This window comes from Rhinichthys klamathensis, unplaced genomic scaffold (genome assembly GCF_029890125.1).
Source record: "Rhinichthys klamathensis goyatoka isolate OS25496 unplaced genomic scaffold, OSU_Roscu_1.1 h1tg000223l_1, whole genome shotgun sequence".
Taxonomy (NCBI): Eukaryota; Metazoa; Chordata; class Actinopteri; order Cypriniformes; family Leuciscidae; genus Rhinichthys; species Rhinichthys klamathensis.
In genome coordinates this window covers 3,811,534-3,836,625 of record NW_026606747.1, presented here as the reverse complement: position 1 = coordinate 3,836,625, position 25,092 = coordinate 3,811,534, and the positions used below count along the sequence as shown (strand labels likewise).

Genomic DNA, 25,092 nt, shown 5'->3' with positions numbered 1-25,092 from the left:
ATAAGAGCTTTATGACAGGCAGTTACTGTGAATGAAACAGTTATGTAGATGAAACACTTATTTTGTGTTGTGAAAAGGATACTTTGTGATTTTGTGAATTGTACTAACACAATTGAAAACATGATAAAATGTTTGAAAAAAGTGCACTTTTGATGATCTGTTGTGATATTAGCACTAAGAGTTTTGAAAATGTACACCTTACTTTTGAAAATAGTACCAAAGCGAATAAAAAAAACTGTAATAAGTAGCTAAACAGTTCAGATGTTTAGGCAATACTCTATTTTAAGGGAGCGATCCAGGTGCAAAATAAGTTCAGCTCTGTTAACAGCATAAAGTGATTAGACAAGTACATGTAGTCAGTGCCAAAACAGGGCTGATTCTGTAACGTCAGTGTTTTAGCTCAAGTCCAGCCTCCGGTGGATATCCCACAATGCAGGTCAAGCTAGTTTCCCAAGTCAATTTACTCCAACCTCAACGTTTGGCTCCAATAAGGTATTTTCCATATTCGTTTGCTACAGATGAGCATCCAGTAACGTTACAGAGTACACACAATATTATATTATAATTTTAAGTATATGTAATAAAACAAAGCATTATTATAACTTACCTCACAAAACATAAAATGAACAATCTCTTTATAACATTCATAAAATGAACATACTCAAATGCAGTAGCATCTGTGACAGTATGTGGTTTCGGACACAGCGATGGGATAGATAGTGAGGAGTCCCTCTCATAAACACTTCAGAATCTGGTCAGAAGCTGTAGGTCATCCGGGGACATTTTGACTACTGGTTTATGAATACTAGGATTTTGGACATACTGTTGTTTTCACCCACTATAGGGATGTATGCATATTCAGGTGCAATCTAAAGTCTTATTTCGGGAAGATACCAAAAAAAAAAAAAACTGTATTTGTCCACATTCCACACACATTAAAAAAACCAATAAGTTTATATATAAAAATATGGAGAAATGTAAAAAAAGAAGAAAAAAGATTAAAATATCTTGCGCATATTATTGCAGTAATATGGCATTGCACGTCCTTCAAAATTGTTAAAGTAGCTGTGTAGGAATAGAGGCAGGGAAGAGTTCAGTTCAAAAATGGCTGGTAGAAACTGTTTCTGAATCTGAGAGTGCGAGTCTAAGGGTGCGTTTACACGACAACGATGTGCTTAAAACGGAGAAGTCTTTCCTTTGAGTTTTTCACTTACAGACAACATCATTGACAAAACGACTAAAAACGCTGTGTTCTGCTGCCAGGCCATTAGATGGAGATGAAACACTATAGGCTGAACACGTAATGCACATGTTTGTGGCATCATCATCTTCAGAAAACTTGCACTTTGAAACCCGGTTTCAAAAATTTGCGTTTTCAGGCACCCAAAGCGCTGTTGTCGTGTAAACAAACGGCCAAAACACATAAAAAGTTTTAAGGTTTTATTTGAAACGGTGTCATGTAAACAGCCCCTAAGAGTTCTGTAGCGTCCTCTAGGGGTGGAACGGTACACAGAAGTCACGGTTCGGTTCATACCTCGGTTCAGACATCACGGTTCGGTACGATTTCGGTACAAGGGAGTGAAAAGCAAAGCAAAAATGCAGAAGGCATTTTTATAAATGTCTTAAGCCTTGTATTTTTTTAAATAAGTTTTATTAATAAAGGCATAGAACCAGTTTATTTGTAGTGCACTGACAGTAGTTTTATATAATTAGTTTATTAATTAAATTATTAAAAAGACGAAAAGACCTTGAGATATGTTTGGTAATTGTACCTGAATGAATTTAAAATTAATTTGCTATTTCAGATCAAGATATTTGTTTTCCTTCATTTTAATTAACTAACTTTATTCTCATCTGAATTATAAATAATTGATTTCCGTATAAAATAATACTACCATAAAAACTTTTGTTAACAGGTGTAGGTTACAGTTTGACAAGAGTTTAGAGTGTGACAAAAGCACAATGTTGTGTTTTATTGCGAGTGTACACAAATATAAGTAAACAATTTGCAGTTTTAATGATGTCCTGTATGAAAAAAATGACGGAGTATGTTTTTACGTTTCCACTGTTCGATCGCCCGTGCCTCTCTCTCACACACACACACACACACACACACACACACACACACACACACACTGTTCATCGCGCGATTCGCGCCCGCGCCTCTCTCTCTCTCTCGCACGCGCGCGCACACACACACACACACACTGTTCATCGCGCGATTCGCGCCCGCGTCTCTCTCTCTCGCGCGCGCGAACACACACACACACACACACACCGCGCCTCTCTCTCTCGCACGCGCGCGCGCACACACACACACACACACTGTTCGATCGCGCCTCTCTCTCTCTCTCTCGCACACACACACACTGTTCATCGCGCCTCTCTCTCTCTCTCTCTCTCTCTCTCGCGCACACAGACACACACACACACTCCTGCATTGCAATCTTGATCGCAGCCTGTTCATTGCTGCGTTCACAGTCACACCAAAAGCGAATAGAGCGAAATTCATCGCTATTTAAGAGGTTTTTTTTATTTGTAGCGTGTATTCTGCGTGCAAATTCGTGCACCGAACCGTGACGCCCGTACCGTTTCGGTTCAATACGAATACATGTACCGTTCCACCCCTAGCGTCCTCAGATGGCAGTAGTGCAAACAGATCATGAAAGGGGTCAGTACTATCCTTAATGATGGTACAGGCTCGTCTGTGACAGCCTGTAAATGTCCCCAAGGGGGGGCAGTGGAAGTCGATGATCTTTTATGAGATTTTTATGACCCTCTGCAGTGCAGCTCTTTCAACCCTTGAACAGTTTCCATACCAGACATTAATGCAATATGTGCTTTCTATCATGCAGTCTGGCAGAGAGATGGGCCTTCCTCAGTTCTGGGGAAGTAAAGTCTCTGTTGGGCCTTTTTAACCAGGGCAGCAGTGTTAACTTTTCTTTATTTATTGTACTTCTTTATTGTATTTATACAGCACAATTTATTGCAACTACCAGTGCCCAAATGTGCTGTACAGAGATAATAAAATGTAATATGAAAATACAAAGAAAACACAAAATAGCATGAAACAACAACAGAAAAATGTACATTTACATTTATTCATTTAGCAGACGCTTTTATCCAAAGCAACTTACAAATGAGAACAATAGAAGCAGTCAAACTAACAATAGGACAACAATATGCAAGTGCTATGACCCTTTCCAGTTTAATCTAACGCAGTACATGTACTTTTTTTTATTTCATTTTTTTTATAATTAGATATAGAATAGAAGATAAAGTGTAAGTATTAATGGATCAAGTGCTGCCGAAAAAGATATGTCTTCAGCAGTTTCTTGAAAGTGGCTACTGACTCAGAAGCTCTGGTTGAGTTAGGCAGATCATTCCACCAACAGGGAACAGCCATGGTAAAGGTCCGAGAAAGAGATTTTGTGCCTTTTTGAGATGGTACCACAAGACGACATTCGCTAGCAGAGCGCAGGTTTCTGGATGGCACATAAGTCTGAAGTAATGAGTTTAGGTAAGAGGGAGCAGTGCCAGTGGTTGTTCTGTAGGCAAACGTCAGTGCCTTGAATTTGATGCGAGCGGCAACTGGCAACCAGTGCAATTGTGTGAGGAGAGGAGTGACGTGTGCTCTCTTTGGCTCAGTAAAGACTACTCTGGCTGCAGCATCTGGATCAATTGCAGAGGTTTGACAGAGCAAGCTGGAAGACCAGCCAGGAGAGCATTACAATAGTCCAGTCTGGATAGAACAAGCGCTTGGACAAGGAGTTGAGTAGCTCTGATAGCAAGGGCCTGATCCTCCTAATGTTGTATAAAGCAAATCTGCAGGACCGGGCAGCTCAAGCAATGTGGTCTGTGAATTTCGATTGATCATCAATCACAACTCCAAGGTTCCTGGCTGACCTGGATGGAGTTATGAATGATGAGCCTAGCTGAATGGAGAAGTTGTGATGAAGTGTTGGGTTGGCCGGGACCACAAGCAACTCTGTCAAGGTTTAGTTGAAGGTGGTGCTCCTTCATCCAGCCAGAAATGTCTGTCAGGCAGGCTGAGATACGAGCAGCTACCGTGGGATCGTCAAGCTGGAATGAGAGGTAGAGTTGCGTGTCATCAGCATAGCAGTGATAGGAAAAGCCATGTTTCTGAATCACAGATCCTAGTGATGTCATGTAGATGGAGAAGAGGAGTGGTCCAAGCACTGAGCCCTGAGGCACCCCAGTAGCTAGATGTTGGGTCTTAGACACCACACCCCTCCACGACACCCTAAAGGACCTACCTGAGAGGTAAGACTCGAACCATTGGAGTGCGTATCCTGATATGCCCTTCATCTTTAGGATTGACAGGAGGATCTGGTGGTTAACTGTCAAAGGCAGCAGATCCAGCAGGATGAGGACTGAGGATTTGGAAGCTGCTCTTGCCAGTCTCAGAGCTTCAATTACAGAGAGTCTCAAAAATATGACTCAACGCCCAGAGGAATTAAAATCTTGAGTTAATAGATGAGTTTTTAACAATGATTTAAAACTCAAAATAGTCAATGCCAATCTGATGTGAATGGGTAACAAATTCCAGTTTCGGGGGATTGATCGAGAAGGTGCGGTCAGATATTTGGCATGCTAAATACCTGGACATGTCGCGATTCACAATCCTGCGGTGTGAATGTGTTCTGACTGAAAACTACATTGGCTATGACCTACAGCCAATGAGAGAGCAAGATACAGGGCAGCAGGAAGTTCAGGGAGGAGTTATAGACCAGAATATCAGTATTTTAATAGCTACATTTACAAGTATATCAAACAGAAACAAAGCACACACATTTGCTTGACCAACAGCACATTGCAAAATTATTTATTTACCCCCATCTCTCTTTGCAGAACACACAATCCTCGTCTCCCCAACCATTTCCTCCTGCATAATCTGTTTTTTTTCTTCTTTTCGCTGCAAATCAGCGCGCAGACAATTTGGATCGCAAATCTTCTTGCTGGCTTTCATTTTTAATAACAATTTTGGTCTCACGCACATGTGATCTTGCATTATTTCCTTATCGCTTCTCGCGCATTTAGTTGTAAAACGTAGTTTGCGGACCAGACAGAAGTTGTCTGCAATTCTTTCTTTTGTAAAGTCATGTAGTGTGAAACCTCCTGTCGCCGATCCATCGTGCAGTGTGCACACACAGCAGCAACTGAATGTTACCCCAGATAGTCGTGCAGTATGAAAAGAACAGTGACCCGACTACTTTGAAAATCGTGCAGTGTGAACTCGGCATAAGTTTTATTCTAGATCTTGGAATCGTTAGATGTGACTGATCAGAAGACCTCAGGGATTCGTCAGATGTATGCAGTTCGGAATCAATCACTAATGCCTGGTTCAGATTACACGATTTTAGCCCGATTTTGGCACGATCCGTTTGACGAAGGGTGTCGTGGGGATTCGCAAACGACAACGGGCATCGGGACGCAAGATTCGATCGTATCATCTCGTATAGTGTGTCATAGTGGGCGACAACCTACGTCGCGTCTGCGATGCTTCACGACATCACGACAAAAAGACTAGCATATTTAATTTTTTTAACGGTCGTCCACGACGGATTCCGTCACATGTATGAGGTTGACCAATGGGAGCACAGAAGCTTTTCCGTACACAACTTTCAAAAATGGCGAAACGAAAGAGAGACGATGGTGCTACTAGGTGGAGTTATGACATGGAGGAAAGGTTCGTGGAGCTGTGGCAACAGTAACAGAAAACAATATTTTACCTCAAGTTCTCTTAGGAGGATTGACAGCCCATACTGTCCTCTTCGAGCAATCCAGGAACGTGTCCATAGTCGGGTTTTCTTTCTTTTTTTTACGTTTTTCTGAACACAGGACAGCTAACACTCACCGCTTCATCCATTGTTTGTTTACGTTCGTTTCCGGAAGCCACTCGCTACTAGTTTCGCCTTCTCGATGACATCACGCGCGACGTTTCAATTAGTCCAAATAACGGTCCACTTGAGGTCCTCACTGACATGGACACCCAGGAACTTAAAGCTGGGCACTTTCTCTACCCCTTATTTCTGAAGCTCCTGTCACCTGAAGTCTATCATTAGATAAATAAAATGAAGATGGGAAACGTGCAAAAAAATAAAGGTATGTAGCCTATTAAACTATCACTCATCTCGTTATGAGTATAATATTATGCATAAAATAGGCTAAATATAACTAGTCATATGAGCTAGAACCACCACTGCTCTCAGCTCTCTATCTCAAACAACAATACCAATAAAGAAGAAATAAATACAATACACAAAAAGAACTTTACATAAAAAATAAACTTTACATAGTTCACAGAAACACAAATGATACTAAATCACAAGACAGAAAATCAACAAAATAATACACTCACTATTAGAGGTGCATGGCTGAAAACTGTTTTAAATAATTAAATAAAGAAACAAGAAAAGAAACAAATATATAAACACTTCATATAGAGACTAATAGACTGTGTGATTCAGGTCTTGTTCCTGCCACGAGGTAGCTGTCGTGGTATGTTTTTGTGAACAACCTCCTTTAAAATAATAAAACATCTTGAATCATCTTGAAAACATCAAGAAAAAAATTTGAATCCTGATGTCTCATATGCTGTGATGCTTTTTGTTTGATTATTGTTTTTGCCACAACAGGGCCAAGGTTCCCCACAGGAGTGATCACCAGAGCTAGTTTTCCAAAAGCACACTTCCAGACACACCATGGTGCACTCAGATCACACAACCAAACACTTACAGGTGGGATCAGTAGTTTTTGAAAAACACTTTTGCCCAATGTTGATAATAAAAATCACCAAAACAAACACGTCCCTACTACACCAATCTCTCGCCCCTAATTTGATAGCCCACCCCAGAATTCCATACTATGGCGGAATCTTTTTTTTTGTGTGACAATGGTGGAATCTGCTGTATCTGCCGGCCGAGGGTATGATGTCATCAATAAGTTAAAGCAATGTGTTACAATGGTCATCCATTTCGAATGTGTTTTGGTAGTAATGTGTGTTTTAACGCTTCAATGGTTCAGCTCCGTTTCACGTGAAAGACAATGCTCAACACCCATCCCAAAAACACAGTTATCATGATCAACTCGATAGCAAGAGCACGACATGGTAACGAATATATTGCAACTATAACAAGATTTATAGGGGGTTATATCGATCAAATGAGGAACCAAAAGAAACAAACATATATTAGGAGTATATTATCTTACTTTTCAGACACACTTTGGGGAGCCTATGCTTGAAACAGACAGTGGAGGAGGTTTAGATGCTCCAGGCTTATATGGTGTGGAAATGAATGTGTCTTTTTTCATAGATGAAGCGAATGACAATAAGATCGCAAATGAAAAAAAAAACAAGCAAAGATGACACACAAGTATATTCAAGCAATAGCCAGCATATATTAGTTCTGTGAAACAAAGCTAAACAATGTTACTAACCTATCGAGAAGAAATAAAGCAAACTCGGCGTCTGATGTTAGGCCACCCGATCCTTGAGTTCTCTCATGCTTCTCCGATTTTAACACGAGTTCTACCTCTTGCCTGATCGTAAGCCTTCTTTTTCATTTTAAGTTCCACAGAGATTTTCCTCTTTTATTTTTTTAGTGCTCTCTCCTCCCCATCATTAGGAGACACGCCTCTTACTGCTGATTCGTTACAAGTGTGTTTTGGTGCTCGGTCCTACACAGTTTTCAAAAGTGTTTTTCAAGAACTTCTTGGATGTCACATGGCATGACAAACGTTGAAGGAACACCACAAAAGATCTTTCACAAGTGGGACCTCAGCTCCTGAAAGAAAATAAAAAATAGATAAATAAAACAAATTGATTCACAATTTAGTCACGAAGTGATGGGTAAATCATAAGAATAACTCACTATAAACAAAATACCAATATTCAAAACAGTAGAAATAAACCACAGAAACTGAATTCAAACAAGAAATGGCTTGCACGAAGCAACCATGTAGTCACATAAAAGTGAGCCTCGAAATAAAAGTAAAATATAAACAAATGGAACCAGACAAAAACAATCCTCTTCTTTTAGTTGCAAGATAACTGCGTTCTTGCATCACAGCGGAAGAGAAGCGTCAGGGCTGTGACTATAGCAACAGCAGAGAACAATGATCATCAAGAACGAGAGGGGGAATCCTGCTGCAAAAACGAGCATAAAGAAAAACAAAAATGTTACTACTGATTACGCATCACCCGCTAAAATTCCCTGCTTGTAACTTTATGCAGGAAAACACTTATCTAAAATGAACGATGCCCTGCACTATTTTCCTCTCACAGGCAAAAGTACACAGCGTTCAAATAACCCGCCACTAAACAGAGTACAGGGAAAGACTCAGCTACTATCGCGTAACCTAGGTTCACTGAGATAAGGTAACGAGTTTTGCGTAGCTATACGCTATGGGGAAAACTCCTTTTTCTCAGAATACTGAAGCCTTTTGTATAATAACGCAGCGCTACTACACAGCCATACCAGAGCAGAGACTACTCGCATGCTACTCGCCCACCGAGCTGAGCGCAGAGCCCGCCAGAATGGGGCAGAAGGGGCAACTGCCTATAAAAGACGCTCGTTTTGCCATCAATTCAGGTTTATCGACTGAAGCGACAAACGCCAATACTGCACGGCCGCCTACGCAATACTTGTTCCCTTATCTCAGAAACCGAGGTTACGTTCGTAACCGAGTCGTTCTCTTTCGAACGGTCAGCGAGGACAAGCCGGCCGCCGTGCATTTATCACCAATGGATACCCGCCAATGGATACCAATGGCCATCTCTCTGCACTGACTACCACTCGCTGCTCGCATCAAGTTCAAGGCGTTGACACTTGCTTACAGATCGACCACAGGCTCAGCTCCCTCCTACTTTCACTCACTACTACAAGTCTACATCCCTACCAGAAGCCTACGATCGGTCAATGAGCGACGGCTCGTGGTACCATCACAGCGGGGCACAAAATCACTCTCCAGAACATTCTCATTCACGGTTCCATGCTGGTGGAATGATCTCCCCACCCTCATCCGGAATGCAGAATCCCTGACAACATTCAAAAGACAACTGAAAACTCATCTCTTCCGGGAGCACTTAACATACATTTTTTATTTTCTTTTAATTCTTTCCTTTTCCTTTAAATCCTCGCTTGTCTGGCTTATGCTACTCCGAGCAATGTCTGAACTTTGTATTTTAAGCACTTCTTGCGTTGTTTTTGCCTCTTCACGATGACTCCCTTGGTTTAGTCCTCAGTTGTAAGTCGCTTTGGATAAAAGCGTCTGCTAAATGACTAAATCTAAATGTAAAAATGTAAACAAGAGATTAACACGGTTGCCAAATTGCAAATTGCTTTATGTTACACTTACTCTCGCATCAGCTGTTGTGTAAACTCTCAGATTTAACTTACTCACATCATGAATGACTGCCTAACGCGTGAGCGCGCACGACAACCTAATATTTAGGGTAGCTCAGAATTCGAGTAGTAGCCGTATATCTCGGAACTCAGGGCAGAGCACCCGGCTAACGATAAGCCTAGCTAACGTTACAGGGATATTCCACCATTTGGGGAATTAAGCTCATTTTCCACCTTCCCTCGAGTAAAACAGTTATTTTTTAACGTTTTGGAAACCATTCAGCCGATCTCCAGGTCTGGCGGTACCACTTTTATCATAGCTTAACGTAATTCATAGGTATGACGACAATACACCGCCGTCGGTGTATGAATGAGTGAGTGAATGGGTGAATGTGAGGCAATATGTAAACCGCTTTGGTGGCCATTGGGTCTATGAAAGCGCTATATAAATGCAGTCCATTTACCATTTACAATATTATTGTAAATTATATCACATAAAAAAGCGGTAGCTAACGTTAATTGAATCAAGCAAACAAATAGCTGTTGTTTTTGCTCAAAAAAGCTTGACTTACCTCGAATTTCACATAAGATTCCTTCACGTTATGAGTTTCCATCAGACTCGCGTGGTAGTCAGGTGTCTCATCCAATGGCGAGCTCAGTAGACGCTGTGTGCTTCAAGATTCTGACGCAAGTGCTAAGATTGGCTAAGAAAAAGTGCTAAGATTCCGATTGGCCCAGAGAAATGTGAATTATAAGAATTATCCAATAATGTTTCGCAATTCTAGCCTGCATGGCATGCAGATGAAGGGCAGCCTTCGAGGCTCGAGAGGAAAAGGAAATGGGAGAGAACGAGGGGCTAAGTCGTGCTCTGAAAAGAACGCAATCTGAGAGCGGAGAGATGAGAGTCTATACTCTCACAGAGAGAGCAGCTCGTCTCAGTAAGAGTGGCGTCTGTGTGGGCTTTGCCCAGGCAGGCAACACACTCACTGTGTTTGTCCTCGGCATGCAGAGGCATGTGCCACAGTCGTGGCGCGACATTTATATCAACGTCGCTTGCTTCTTTTAGAAATTTGCCTCTTTTAGGCGCTCGCCGGAGAGCGCAGGGAAACAGCTGAATCTGGTTACAGTCAGCTGGCTTTTACTGCATCAAGAGCCACCACACACAGACGGATTCTGGACATCAAATGTCGTATTCCTCTTTTGAAGACGCTCCTGAACAACAAACAACGTCAGAAGCGTCTTACCTAGGCTAAAGAAAAAAAGAACTGGTCTGTTGCTCAGTGGTCCAAAGTCCTCTTTTCTGATGAGAGCAAATTTTGCATCTCATTTGTAAACCAAGGTCCCAGAGTCTGGAGGAAGAATGGAGAGGCACACAATCCAAGATGCTTGAAGTCCAGTGTGAAGTTTTCACAGTCTGTGTTGGTTTGGGGGGAGCCATGTTATCGGTTGGAGTTGGTCCACTGTGCTTTATTAAGTCCTGAGTCAACGCAGCCGTCTACCAGGACATTTAGAGCACTTCATGCTTCTTTCAGCAGACAAGCCTTATGGAGATGCTGACTTCATTTTCCAGCAGGACTTGGCACCTGCCCACACTGCCAAAAGTACCAAAACCATTGCCAAGAGAGAGATGAGAGACATGAGACCGAACAATGCAGAAGAGCTGAAGGCCGCTATTGAAGCATCCTGGTCTTCCATAACACCTCAGCAGTGCCACAGGCTGATAGCATCCATGCCACGCCGCATTGAGGCAGTAATTCATGCAAAAGGGACCCAAACCAAATACTGAGTACATATGCATAATTATACTTTTCAGAGGGCCGACATTTTTGTACTTAAAATTCTTTTTTTAATTGATTTCATGTAATATTCTAATTTTCTGAGATTTTGAAGTTGGGGCTGTAAGTCATAATCATCAAATTTACAACAAATAAAGGCTTGAAATATCTCACTTTGCATGTAATGGGTCTATATAATATATTAGTTTCACCTTTAACCCTTCAAGGTCTAAGGGGTTTTAAGTCCGCCTGGCACTATGTTGATATTTTGGCTTCTGGAAGGGCCAATTTTCATAGCAGAGTGAAGAAAGTCATATTTCTGGATTCTATAGACTCTCAGACACTTGTATGTGTTCTGATGTGATATATCACCAAGAAATACAAAAACGGAATTTTGTTTTTTATTACAGTATATAAAAAGAGTAAACCATAATGAATAAGGGATTTTACATCAAATATTGATTCCTCAAAGGCTTTAGAACACCTGTAAAAAAACTGGGTGAAAAAATATAAAGAAACAAAATAACTATTTACATTTCTGTGACTGTAGTCACTATACTTTTTTTTTTTTTGAAAAACACAAAATATTCAATTCAAAATGAACATTTGTTCCCTTTACATTTTCTTATAATTTCTGTCAATTTACCAAACACATTCAAAAACAACCTCTAGATGGCACTGTGCACAGTATTTGCACATCAGTCGTTTGACCATGTTGATTTTCTTTGAAAAGAATCTAAGTTTGAACTCTGTAAAATCTGACCAGTACAAATACGTATCTTCATAGCAATCCAAATGTGTTGTGTCCAAAGACCGTTCTGGGAAGACGCGTGGATTTATTCCAAACCTCCCCTTTTTTACGTTCCAAGGACACCTGGTAACGTCATTGTTTGTTTTATATTGAGCTGTGATTGGTTCACACACCAACAGATTTATATATCATTAGGGTAAAGTACCATTTCTCTGTTTCGCGGTAAAATGCTATAGATTTGCACTCAAATGCGAAAAGCTTATCAGTAGTCCTTACCGGACACCATGTGTCAAAATGATTGATGACTTCCGGTTGCCCTTGACCTTTGACCTTTTCCGGTCCCGCCTTTTCCGGGTGTGCATCCGGTATCTATAGATAAGAGCTGTGTCCCAATGTGAAGGCTGCATCCTCCGAAGGCCGCGGACTTCGAAGGATGCAGCCTATTCGTCCTTCGAAGGACGCACCTTGTAGCCTTCATAGGATTTCCTAATTGCGCATCCAGGTGTTCCCGATTACCGCTCCATGGCGCCAAGCAACAGTGCGAGACGGAGCTGCCATCCTGATGATTAATTTGTTATAATTGAGTAAACTACTATGGAGCCAGAATTGGCTATTGTCATTTTTATGTTTTATATTTTACTGAGGATGTTAAATACATGAATTTTCTAAACGACATTTAGGCCACTTGTCTTTAAAGTCATTTTTTTAGGAGGAAAAAGCTCAGTAGCTATAATAGAATAAGCTAAAAAAGACTTCACATATAAAAAAGAAATACACCACAAACACAAGGTTAGGTTATATAAAAATAAAACATTCATAAATTATTTTATGATTAACATATTACTGTCTTCAGTGAACTCAACGCAAAAATGATAATAATATTATTAGCCTACATTTAGGCTACATATTTAGAAGGCGCTTTTATACAAAAAAGGAACAAAGAAATTCGTCAAATGTCAGTCATAATACAGGGCTAAGATTATCACAAATAAACACAAGATTTTGACGCAAATGTGTGTGGGAGTGTGAGCGCGAACTGCATGGCACGGCGCGGCCGCGAACACTTGCATTTTCCCATCAACAGTGGAAACAACTTAAAAAAAATACTCTATAATGTCTGGTCATACAGAAAAGAATAATACATCATTCGCAACTACTTTTATTTGTCTCACATAACAAGAAAACGTTGTGCTTTTGTAAAATAAAATAAAACAATCAGTCGCGCTTTCATGATCTCCGTGAACTGGAGCGCGTCTCATAAATGAACTGAAACAAAATATACCTAGCCTAAAGCTTGAAATGTTCACTTTTAAACGAACAATTAAAATGCCTCGTTATTTATTCAGACACATTTATTATCATTAGCCTGTAAATCATGGTTCCAGAGACATGGCTCTTCTCATTCAGCATTGTGGGAAAAATATAATTTCCAGGTTCTAATCTGGTCTTAGAAAACCAGTAAAATCGACATTTGTCCCATAGTAATTTGTGAATATTTTAAATGTTTAATAAAGGGGCAAAAAGTCTTTTTTTTTTTTCTTTTTTTTGCAGCATTTGTGTAGCCTACAGTTCAAATTTTGGTGTTCAACTTTGGCTTTTAAAATACAACAACCTTTCATTTTTAGTTTTTCAATTACGGGTTAAAAAAGAAAAGAAAAACAAATGGACGCAAAAGTAGGCTACCTTATATTATTAAATATTTCAAATAATGTATTTGTAGAAAGGTTTGATAGTCAATCACAATACTAGTAAAATCAAAGACTTTAATCTAAAAAACTATCACTAAACTATTTTTAGTTTAATAGTCTTTGGATCCATTCGTTTTTCATTTTTTAACCCATAATTGAAAAACGAAAAATGAACGGATTTAAAAGGCATAGTTGAACACCAACATTTGAATTTGAACTGTTGGCTACACACCAAATGCTGCACCAAAAATGCTGTCGTCACCGGCGCGCAATGAATTATGGGGTAGGATCGGGTAGGATAGACCGCAAAGCGTCCATTTATGTATCATTCCTTTCACGGGGAAACGAATGGGGGAATTTGGTGTCGCTTTTGAATCAGGGTAGCCTTCGTCGCGCCGCGATGACGCAACCGGCCTTCAAATACGGCCTTTGAAGGATGGGGAATTGAATTGGGACAGCCTTCATCGCGCCGCGGTGACGCAATCGGCCTTCAAATGCGGCCCTCGAAGATGCAGCCTTTGAATTGGGACAGCCTTCGTCACGCCGCTGTGACGTAATCGGCCTTCAAATGCGGCCAATCGGCCTTCAAATGCGGCCTTCGGAGGACGCAGCCTTCACATTGGGACACAGCTAAGGATTGACCTATTGACCCCACCCATCCAATCGATTATGCGTTTTGACAGGTTGTGCATCCGGCGTCTATTGATAAGGGTCGAGCAGTTGACCCCGCCTATCCGATCAATGAAATGTTTTGACAGTTTGACCATCTGGCCTGTATTGATAAGGGTTGTGGTGTTGAGCTATCTGATCAATCAAGTGTTTTGACATAAGCATTGTGCGTTTTTATGGCAGAAAGTTTGAAGCGGTTGTTATAGAACATGTATCACAGGCATTCCAAACTCCCCTATATATAAATGGGGTCAGTGTGTTCTACAACCAACAGAAACATGAGCTACATGAGCATGGATGGTTTAGCCTCCCCACAAACCCCCGAGACGGGACTGACCAGTAGGATGATGGAAAGTCTGACTATGGCTCCGAGAAAACCTTATGGTCATGTTCGTTTGACAAATTTTCTCCATGAAGTTTCGGAATGGACTGAAGGTGAATTTATGATGTCTAGTAATCGTGTATTCGGGTACAAATTTCACAAACCAACACGCGTTGTTATGCTCTACACCACTGACGGCGTCGGTGAGTTTCAGGCTGGGGAAGACCCATGTGTGACATTTCCTGAAAAAGACTGGGGTCTATTTTACAAATTTGTCTGGAAGGATCTGAATGACGTTGGGGAAGAGCCATTGTATGTGGCTGAGTGGGTTGGGGAGACCCCGAATGTCCAATACCGTGTGGTAGGCGACCATACTAACAAGCAGCCGAATGATTCTGTATACATATTCAGCTGTAAAGACAAGACTAAGCTCACCAACACCCGGTCAGGAACTGTCCTGCCCAAGGATCATCACGATCTGTATGAAATGCAATTTTTGTTCAAGTGGTGTGATCTGAATCTGCTGAATGGTGTTTTTTCAATCATCAACAAAATGTTCAAATGGTGCGACATGCATGACAGATACAACAAGATTAAAGTACAGTTGTTCCACCCTGAGAGATGTGTGCGCAGCAGTATGGGGTGTCTACCGTCCGCCACCATTCGCTACAGCCATCATAAACCTCGACGCGGGGACCCTCCCAAGCGTCGTTTATAAATCGACGTCTCCACCCCCTTTACTACAACGACCATAAATTCAGGCACCCAAACCCTCTATGCAACATTTATAAACCATGGCTGAAGATGGCGCTTCAGAAGCCGAACATGTGTGCAGCTGCGGAATTTCTTTCGGCAGCATTCTTGACCCTCCCAACGCCTGTGATCCGCCGGACCACCACAAAGACTGGACTTCGACTAAAACGATCAAACGTCGCATAGGCTTTGAAACGTGCATTGGAAACGATTGGGGTCCGGGTAACATTAGCAACCCCGAACCATTGAACACGCAAAACGACAACGGGGCGGGTAACAGTATCGAGCCCGACAAAGACAAGGATTTGGGGGTCGAACGCAACCGGCCCTACGAGACATTCAAAATTTTCAAGCTCCATAACGATCGGCAATCGTATGATATATCTAAAATCGACGGCCCCCAGCCTCATGCTAATCAAGCCTTCGACGTCACAGACGGATGTTTCAATGTGTTGGGGTTCAAACTCATAAAAGCTGCGACCGTGGTTTTGCTCCAACATCTCATCGGAACGAAGCTGAAGGACGAGTGCGAGGGGTGTGAGATTGATCACCCCAGCCAGCTGCAGCATTCCTGCCTGTTTGACCCTCCTAACTACTACTTAGACACGCATTTTGATGAACTTTCGGCCAAACTGTTTAGACCCTATTTTCATGTCATCATCGCTATCGTGCTAAAACGGTGTGGGTTAAAATCTCACCCTCAACGGATTCAAGGAACAGTCGGGACTATTCTGCACGAATTAAAAGACGAGCCATTCATTGGTGTTAAGCTTGAAGAAATCAGAGTTGGACTTCTGGAGAAACCCTGCGACGAAATAGTTCACGACGTCGTCGATCTCTGGGAAGGTCTCGCGATCGTGAATGGACAGTGACCAAATCCACTGGATGACCATGACTGAGGCATTTAGCCGTAAGAGTTTCATCAAATTCAGGTTTAAAGAACATTACAGAAAACAACTAATTTCATTGCTGCGAAAAGTCATCGAGTGCGACAGACAATCGGACGACGATGATAGTGATGATGATGATTATGATGATCTCGACACCAGACGTGTAAGAACTCTCAAGACACAAATGAAATTTATAAGAGGTGCAACTAGTTCATGGGAAAATTTAACAGATATATGCATCAATGGTATGGCGGCACCATGGGTATTGATAAAAGACGCTTTGGACATGATGCTTGAATGTAGCGATGCGTATGCAACCCCCGATTTGTTATGTATGTGTACATATGTAACAGATGTATGCCAACTATTGATTTCAAAACGAAAAGACAATGACGTGGATGACACTACCCAAATTATTGAATTGTTTGTCAATTACATCCTAGACAAACACATGTTGGGCTGTCGCGATTTTCTTTTCTGGCTCGACTATCAGTGACGTCATTATGACTATCCTACTTTTATCACCGTCCATTTTACTTAGACTATGCATGTAACGTCGTTATATCCAATTATTCTATATTTTATTATATCCATTTTGTACTAACCTCATTATATTCAATTTTACTTAGATTTTGTAGTACTAATATTATTCTATTTACTTTGTTTGATTTTTATTATTATATTAATGTCATTTACTTAAATTGTGTATCCTGTAACTTTTTTTAATAAAAGATTGATTCAAACCACATGTACGAGTTATTCTTTTACAGCGATCGAAACGACAGCATGACGGAGCTCATGAAAAAGGCTTATTATACACCCTCCAACCCTGGTTCTTTAGGGGGTAAAAAACGATTAAAAGATGCCGTCTTAAAAGATAGCGGGGTCCATCTAAGCGATAAAAAGGTTTCAGAATGGCTGTCTGGTGAGGATGCTTACACTTTACACAAAACAGCCCCTATAAAATACAAGCGAAATAGAGTAGTTGTGTACGGGGTCGATACGCAGTTCCAGGCCGATCTTGTGGACATGACAGCCTATGCCAAGGATAATGACGACAATAAATATTTGCTGACCTGTATAGATGTGTTTAGTAAATATTCGTGGGTTCGCGTGTTGAAAAATAAGAGTGGTGTAGAGGTTACTAGAGCGTTCGAGTCTATACTCGAAGAGGGGCGTGTGCCGCAGAAATTGCAGACGGATCAGGGAAAGGAATTTTTTAACAAACAATTTCAAGATGTAATGAAAAAGCACGATATTAATCATTTCGCTACCGCTACCGATTTGAAAGCCAGCGTCGTGGAACGATTTAATAGAACGTTAAAAAGTCGAATGTGGAGATTTTTAACGGCTACAAATTCACGACGATACATAGATGTTTTACAAGACATTATGCAGGGGTACAACGTCAGTTATCACCGAAGTATTAAAATGAGACCCGTGGACGTCAACAAACTAAATGAGGGTCATGTGTTTCAAAACTTGTACGGGGATATAAAGAAGACCGAGAGACCCCCATTTAATTTCAAAGTCGGCGACATTGTCAGGATTTCTAAAGTGAGAGGCCCATTCGCCAAAGGTTATGAGCAGAACTACACGGAAGAATTTTTCACCGTATCCGAGCGCATTCCGCGCGAACCACCAGTCTACAGACTCACAGATTACGACGGCGATGCCATCGAGGGAGTTTTTTATGAAAAAGAGATGCAAAAAATAATTGTGAGTAAAAACAAATCTTTTAAGGTGGAAAAGATTTTAGGTCAGAAAAAACAGGGGAAATCTACGCTTGTTTTAGTGAAATGGGTAGGCTGGCCTTCAAAATTCAATAGTTATATAGATAAAAAAACTCTGGTGGACTTACAATCTCCTTAAAACAAGCCAGCGTTTAACGGATGAGATCATACGAGTGAAGGACTACCATGGACGATCAAGGTTTCTACGTCACGCTACCGTGCAATGCATCATCGGCAGTTTACCCCGGAAATCGTATATCCGCCTACACAACCAGGATAGCAAAAGCTATAGAATTGAAAGGACAATGGGAGTTGGGACTAGCCGAAATCGAATATCCTAGAAGCTGGTATAACTTTAACGATGAAGACGGTTATTTTACCCTACACACTGCCCCAGGACCCGCGAATAACGCAACCCCTACAGACAGTGCACCTTTTAAAAAAGACTTATCAGGGTTTTTTGTATCGAGGAAATTACAAATAAGCGGGGGCTACTACGCAAACATTCGTGCAATTATCCGTTTGATAAATCAAGTTCTCGTACCCTCGGCAGTGTTGAATCACGATGAATTAAAAAACAAAGTGTTTCTGGTCGCGAGACCCAACATTTCAGTCAGTTTCCAAGGTAAACTCGCTACTATTTTAGGAATGATACCGGACGATAATCTCGGACGTTCGAACTATCATGAAGCAGCCGATTTTACTACGAGCGTCACTACGTATGCTCCTCATCAAGCCGATATCAACGGTGGGTTCTACACATTGTACGTTTACACCGACATCATTCAATATCAATCGGTCGGTGATTCTTACGTCCCCCTTTTGAGATGCGTACATATATCCGGTAAAAGCAATGACGCAGTCATTGCTAGTTACGACTCCCCCCATTACGTATCGATAAACAAGGATCACATCACCAGCATTACCATAGAGTTGAAGGACGACCAAAACCGCGAAATACCATTTTCTTACGGGAAAGTCATCGTAAAACTACACTTTAAACCCGCGAATCATTCTATTCTTTAAAAATGAGTTATTACTATAACCCTAGAGAGCCCCATACAGCCGACTATGTGGACTATTACCGAAATCAGGCCGGAGGGGGTTTGCCAGGGTATTCCGGCGGATCGGTTATGTATGGAGCAGGACTAGGAGGACTTTTCAGAGGTCTGTTCAGGATGGCCATACCTCTGTTAAAAAGAGGATTTAGCATCGCGAAACCCCATCTAAAATCCGCTGCTAAAAATATAGTATCCGACGTCGTCTCAAACGTATTGACGCGTGCCCATACCAATAATGCTAATGGTCAAGACGGATCAGGGCTGATGGTCATGGCCCGTAAGAGAATGTCTAAACCACCGGGTGTGAGGAGGCGTGGTCAATGCGGTAAGAAGAAGAAGAAAACAACAAGTGGACCAAAGAAGCGACCAGTCACACGCAGAAAGCGTAAGAAGTCTGTTAGTCAAAAATCATCCGTCAAGAGATTCGTAAAAACAAATATTCTAACATGGCGCTACTGCATCGTATGTCGGGAGAATGCATCAAGTCCGAGTTGGACTTATTTACAGTCCCGCTGACACAGACGGTTATTGAGAAAAACAGTTATTTAGAAGTAGCCCCTTTATCCGCCATATCGGACACCGCCCCATTAGAGTTTTTTATCGCGGGGAACGGGGATGATTATGTAGATCTAAATAACACGATGCTCTACCTACGCCTGAAAATCACAAGACCTAATGGAGCAGACATCGTACATCCAGCAAGGGTGGCGTTAATAAATTATCCTGGAGCCACTATATTTTCACAAGTCGACGTGACCCTAGGCGATCGTCTGATATCGCAGAGTTCGAACACCTATCCTTATCGGTGCATCATAGAGAGTCTGATCAACTATAGTAAAGATTCTCTGGAATCTCTTTTCTCCGCCGGACTGTTTTACAAAGACAGTTCTGGTCATATGGATTCTAACGACCCAGTCGGACGTAACGCAGGGCTGACGAAGAGATCGGTCTACACTAGCGAAAGCAAGGTGGTGGAACTGATGGCCCCTATACATAGCGATATATTCTTTCAAGAAAAACTTTTGTTAAACGGTGTAGACATCAAAATACGCCTAATTAGAGCAAAAGATGAATTCTGTCTGATGAGGTGCGATGATGTGGCTTACAAAATAAAAATAGAGTCGGCATCCCTATTTGTCAAGAAAGTCACTGTAGCACCGCCGGTGAGACTGGGACATGCCCAGGCGTTACTCTCGACAACAGCCAAGTATCCCATAGATAGGGTGGTTCTAAAAAATTTCTCCATACCTGAGGGGACGCGTGTTTCAAATCAAGAAAATCTGTTTTTAGGAACCCTACCAAAATCTATCGTCATAGCTCTGGTCGACAATGACGCATTCACCGGTTCCTACGAAAAAAATCCATTTGCATTCAAACATTACGACCTGGAGTTCCTAGCCGTCTATGTCGACGGACAACAATTCCCCGCAAAGCCTCTACAACCTAATTTCGGAGCTGGTTCGGCAGTACGCGAATTTTATCAGCTGGCGATGACGACGGGGAGACATCTTAAAAACCAAGCACTCTCCATAGACAGAGGTGATTTCCTGAACGGATACACACTTTATGCATTTAACCTGACGCCTGATGAAGACTGCGGTCAGCACATATCCCTCATCAAGTCCGGGAATATCAGACTCGAAGCACGATTCAGACAACCACAACCAATACCGTTAATTTATTAATTTACTCGGTATTTGACTCGATTATAGAACTGTCTAACCGTAGACAGGTACTAGTCGATTACTACTGAGATGAATACGCTACAACTCGCCGCTATCATGGATAAAATTACGTGCAGGATTCATTTTCTCGGGGTGCTACCATGCGATCAACTCCCCAAAAAAACGCTGAGGATCTTACCCTCGATGGCGATCATAAACACTCACCCTGCACAGCTGCCGGGAGAGCATTGGGTCGCCGTTTATTTAACCCAAGATGGACCGTCTTGTTTTTTCGATAGCTTCGGCAATCCACCCGACAGCCCCCGCTTTCCAATCAGCATCAATAACTTTCTAACAACCAACGATGTTGATGTGTTACATTCCGGCAGACGTGTCCAGGATTTTTCATCGGATACCTGCGGACAGCATTGTGTGTTTTTTCTCTATCATCTAGCTAGAGGCTATGACTATAACCATGTGATGAAATTATACACTGATGATTCTATTAAAAATGATAAAATGGTGTCCCTATTTGTGAAGAGATTAAGACCGTATGCTTGTAATGATAAAATGTTATCATGCATTCACTGTGTGCAAACGTGTTTGACGTATAAATAAAAAGCTTAAAATCATTATATATTTGTTTATCGTCTTTTATTTAATGTATACATAGAGTAGAAAGATTCGTTAAAATTCCAACCATCGCTTTCGTTTGAGAGTCGGTGATTTAAACACAGTGTCTTTGGACTCTGGAACAGCGTAAGGCGAATATCGTTGTGTTTTTTTATAAGGTCTAACACGGCGAGGGCTTGGGGTGCCGGGTTTACGCTTTAGAGAGTTAATTTTGTGTCTGACCTGCTGATTCGGCACTGTAGAAAATGGGATGTTTAATTCAGCAAACGCTCGTAGAAACTCTGTCCATCCTATAGGTCTCCGATCATCCCTAACCTTTTGAGGGGCCGTAACATTTTTTAACAAATCGACCATGTGCGACCCTCGTACGGTGTTGCCCCTGAACACAAACTCGCCCGATTCGTTCCATGCGCTTAGACCATTAGCTTTAGACATCTTGTCTAATATGTATCTGCTGTTTTTCATGCTTCTCGAAGGGACATTCTTCAGAACTTCATCGATAATATTCTCCCCCACAGCTCTGCCGTCTTCAACGATAGCACCAGCAGCACCCCCCTCTGGTTCATCTTTATGACCGGAATCAGTATTAGGTAACGAAAGCGTTAAAACGCTACTCTCACGATCGCCTTGTTTAACGATGTTCAAAAACCTGGTAAGGGTATTGGTGTAAAGTTTGGCTTTTTCGTACGGATTCAAGTCTGTGTGACGTAGAATATTTCTTATGGCGTCATCCAAACCGTTCTCTACGCTCCGTTGAATGTTCTCGCGGGGGTTTTCACTCTTCATCTTATCCAGTTGATGGTGCGGAACTAAATACATCTTCTCTGCATACTCCATCCTATCGATTCGCTATTAAACTTGTAATAAAGGGTACTGCGACGCTTAGGAGTGGCAGCAGGAACCCACCCTTCTGGTTAAAGACTCGTTTCTTGGCCGTTATGCCGATTTTTTTATCGGCTACAAATTTGATTTCGGCTTTTCTCTTTTTCAACTTTCGATACTGTTGCTTATTGACCGGGATGGTACCGTAGAGGATGTTAAGCGCCACTTCGCACAGCGCTAAAATGAATTCGTCGGACGCCGATTGTAAAATAAGACGTCGCTGTTTAGGACTGGCTTTATGTAACAGTTTTAACACAGGCAAATGTTTACAAAGTCTGGCAGACATGGTGATTTATAGCGTTCTTCTTTTTTTCGGGATATAAACCACTTGACGGTCGGAAAGTAAGCCTGTTCTGAGACGGTACTGCTCCGGAGTTTTCGCTTTATAGTCTATCATTAGGTAGCCGAAAGCCCGATCGACAGCGTCGTGATAACACTCCATAAAGTATTTTGTGTTTCCCGGGTACATTTGACGTCCTAGCATCGCCACTTGATTGACGTCTCGTGGATTTTTAAACAGAATAATATAATTGGCGTTTAAGCTTATGGTTCGGCTGGACTTACCCTGGGCAAATAAATTTTGCACTATGTAGATAGAGCTGAGATTGCGATGGTGACAGTATTGGGTGAAAACACGTTGAAGTTCCACGTTACCGCTAGCTTGATCCATTAAATCATCCACCACGAGCAAGTTTGTCTTGGTGACAGGCAGTAAATCATCATCATTCAGAGTCTGGGGTATTCCTTGCACAAATTTAATGTCGTACAATTGAAGTAAATCATCATACAAAGTCTGCCAACAATCATACAACCAAACAATGTTTTCAATTTTCATGGAAATGATATTCAAACCTTTTTCCAACAAAAGTTTTACAAAATATGACTTTCCAGAGTTGGAAGGCCCACTCACGACACAACTGAAAGGGTATTGAAGTCTGAAATCAAAATCGGAAACATCCTGACCCCCACTATGCATCATCTGATCAGTAGCCATAAGGAAGTGTGGTGAAATCAGACAGAAGCCTACGTTTATTATAGACCACCTTAAACCTTTTAACGACTGATTTGTTGTGCAGTGTGAGAGACTTTTTATTCCTCACAATGTCTTCCGTCTGAGCCAGGATGTATTTGGATCCATCATGCGACGTCACATAGCTGTCAACCAGACCAATCAGGGATTCGAGACAGATAGCTTGGGAATTTTTAGCATTCAGGGTTATCCCCTTAGCCTTCATGCACGATTTACCTTTGACCGTTTCAAAACCATACGATTTGGGCCCGCTCGAGCAAAAGACTGTTATGTGGTCATCATCGTCTAATTCGCTAGTAAGATCCCCCAAATAATCCCCCAACGGAGGCTCCCAGTCCCCATCCCTAGACACAAATACGACGCTGTCTGTGTCAGAGTATAACAGTCGCTCGCCGAGTCTATCCATCAATTCGTACAATTCCAGTCGGGCGTGCGCGGTAGTAAAGGCCCCTACAAAAACATTCACGTCGCGTGCCTTGCAAACATCCTCTTTGGACGGTTTATGCTGGACGAGAGCAACGTCTTCTGAGATGAATGAGAAATACGTCAATGTGTCGGTATTACCAAAAACGATTCTGGTGAAATCTTCGGGGTCGCTCACCAGAGTCGTTTGAGGCAAGTTCTGTCTTAAAGAGAAGCGCCCCCACAAACTATTCATAATTAATTTTGTGATTGCCCTCTGGGCGGCGTTGTACTTAATCTTTTCAGGGTCTAGTTGAATCCCCTCTTTTTCAAAATAGTCGCGAATGTAAGTCTCTTTCTCAGCATCCGTGACAACATTCGACGGGTAGCCCGACGCTTGCTGTTTCAAACGCAAGAATGTTTTTACGTATTCGGCGAACAACGTGTCTGACTGTTGTGGAAAATGCCAAACCTCGTCTATCTTGGCTACCAAAAAGCTCGATAGTCACCCAACAACCGGAGAGGGCTCTTTCCTTATCCGTATGGGTACAGCTCGTGGTCTGGTTTTGCTCGTGAGCACACGCGGCACAAAGGGGAAACATGAGTTTTCCTTGGCATCTGTAAGGGAGAACCGGATGCAGTAATTTGCGGGGAGGGTACACGGTCGCTTTGATAAGGCCGTAATAATTTTCAATCGGTTCAAAATCTTTGAAAATGATGGACCATGGAAAATACAACCCGCGTACTCTAGACCGTGTCGAATACCATCGTGTTCATAGAATCCATCTAAAAAGTACTTACCGATCGATACTTCGCCGTGCTTTAAGGCATGGTGGATGTCTACGTTTCGAGTCTTTTTTATATACTCGAGCCATTCAATTGAACCGCTCGAGTATGCCTTATTCTGATGGACGTACGCTTTGTTATGAGTGAGGGCGAGCGTGTTTCTGGTGAGATAATGTGTTTTGAAGACCCCCATCGAACAGCCGGCGATCGTCGTGAACGAAAAAGGGTCGAGTTGGGTGCAATGCATGAAAGACTCCCTGTATTTCATGCATCCTTCACGTAATAAGACGACGTCGTTAACACCGTACTCGTGCAGTTCTTTCTTGAAGTCAAAGAACTTGCCCTCAACCGTCTGGTACCACTCGCAAAACTTTTGTCTTTCTTTGACCGACATGTTATCGTAATTGTAGAACTTTTTGTCAGGGTATGGCCCGAAATAGTTCTCATTTTCCACCCTGTTGAAAAGGTGGGGGAAGTAACCTTTTTCAGTCGTCGTTAAGTCTAACGCCGCGGGCATTTTGGCAAGAGCCATTGGGAAGAATGAGTAGCTATCGATATATCGCTGGGCATACGCCTCATCGTACATGAAAATTAATTTGCAGCCATGAATTATGACGTCCAACGCTATCCCGGCTTTGCTGAAAAACTCAAGAATTAAAAAGGAGTCAAATCGGGATGAATAATG

General features: G+C 41.9%; 1 protein-coding gene across 1 annotated transcript in view; it reads left to right on the top strand.

Moving 5' to 3' along the window:
• The first annotated feature begins 20,500 nt into the window (after positions 1 to 20,500).
• LOC130097703 (P2X purinoceptor 4-like) overlaps positions 20,501 to 25,092 on the top strand; it is a 56,961-nt gene continuing 52,369 nt past the window's right edge. The window contains exons 1-2 of the mRNA XM_056264644.1: positions 20,501 to 20,631; positions 21,784 to 21,897. Coding sequence (XP_056120619.1) covers positions 20,501 to 20,631; positions 21,784 to 21,897 — 245 coding nt within the window. The remainder of the gene's footprint in view (positions 20,632 to 21,783; positions 21,898 to 25,092) is intronic.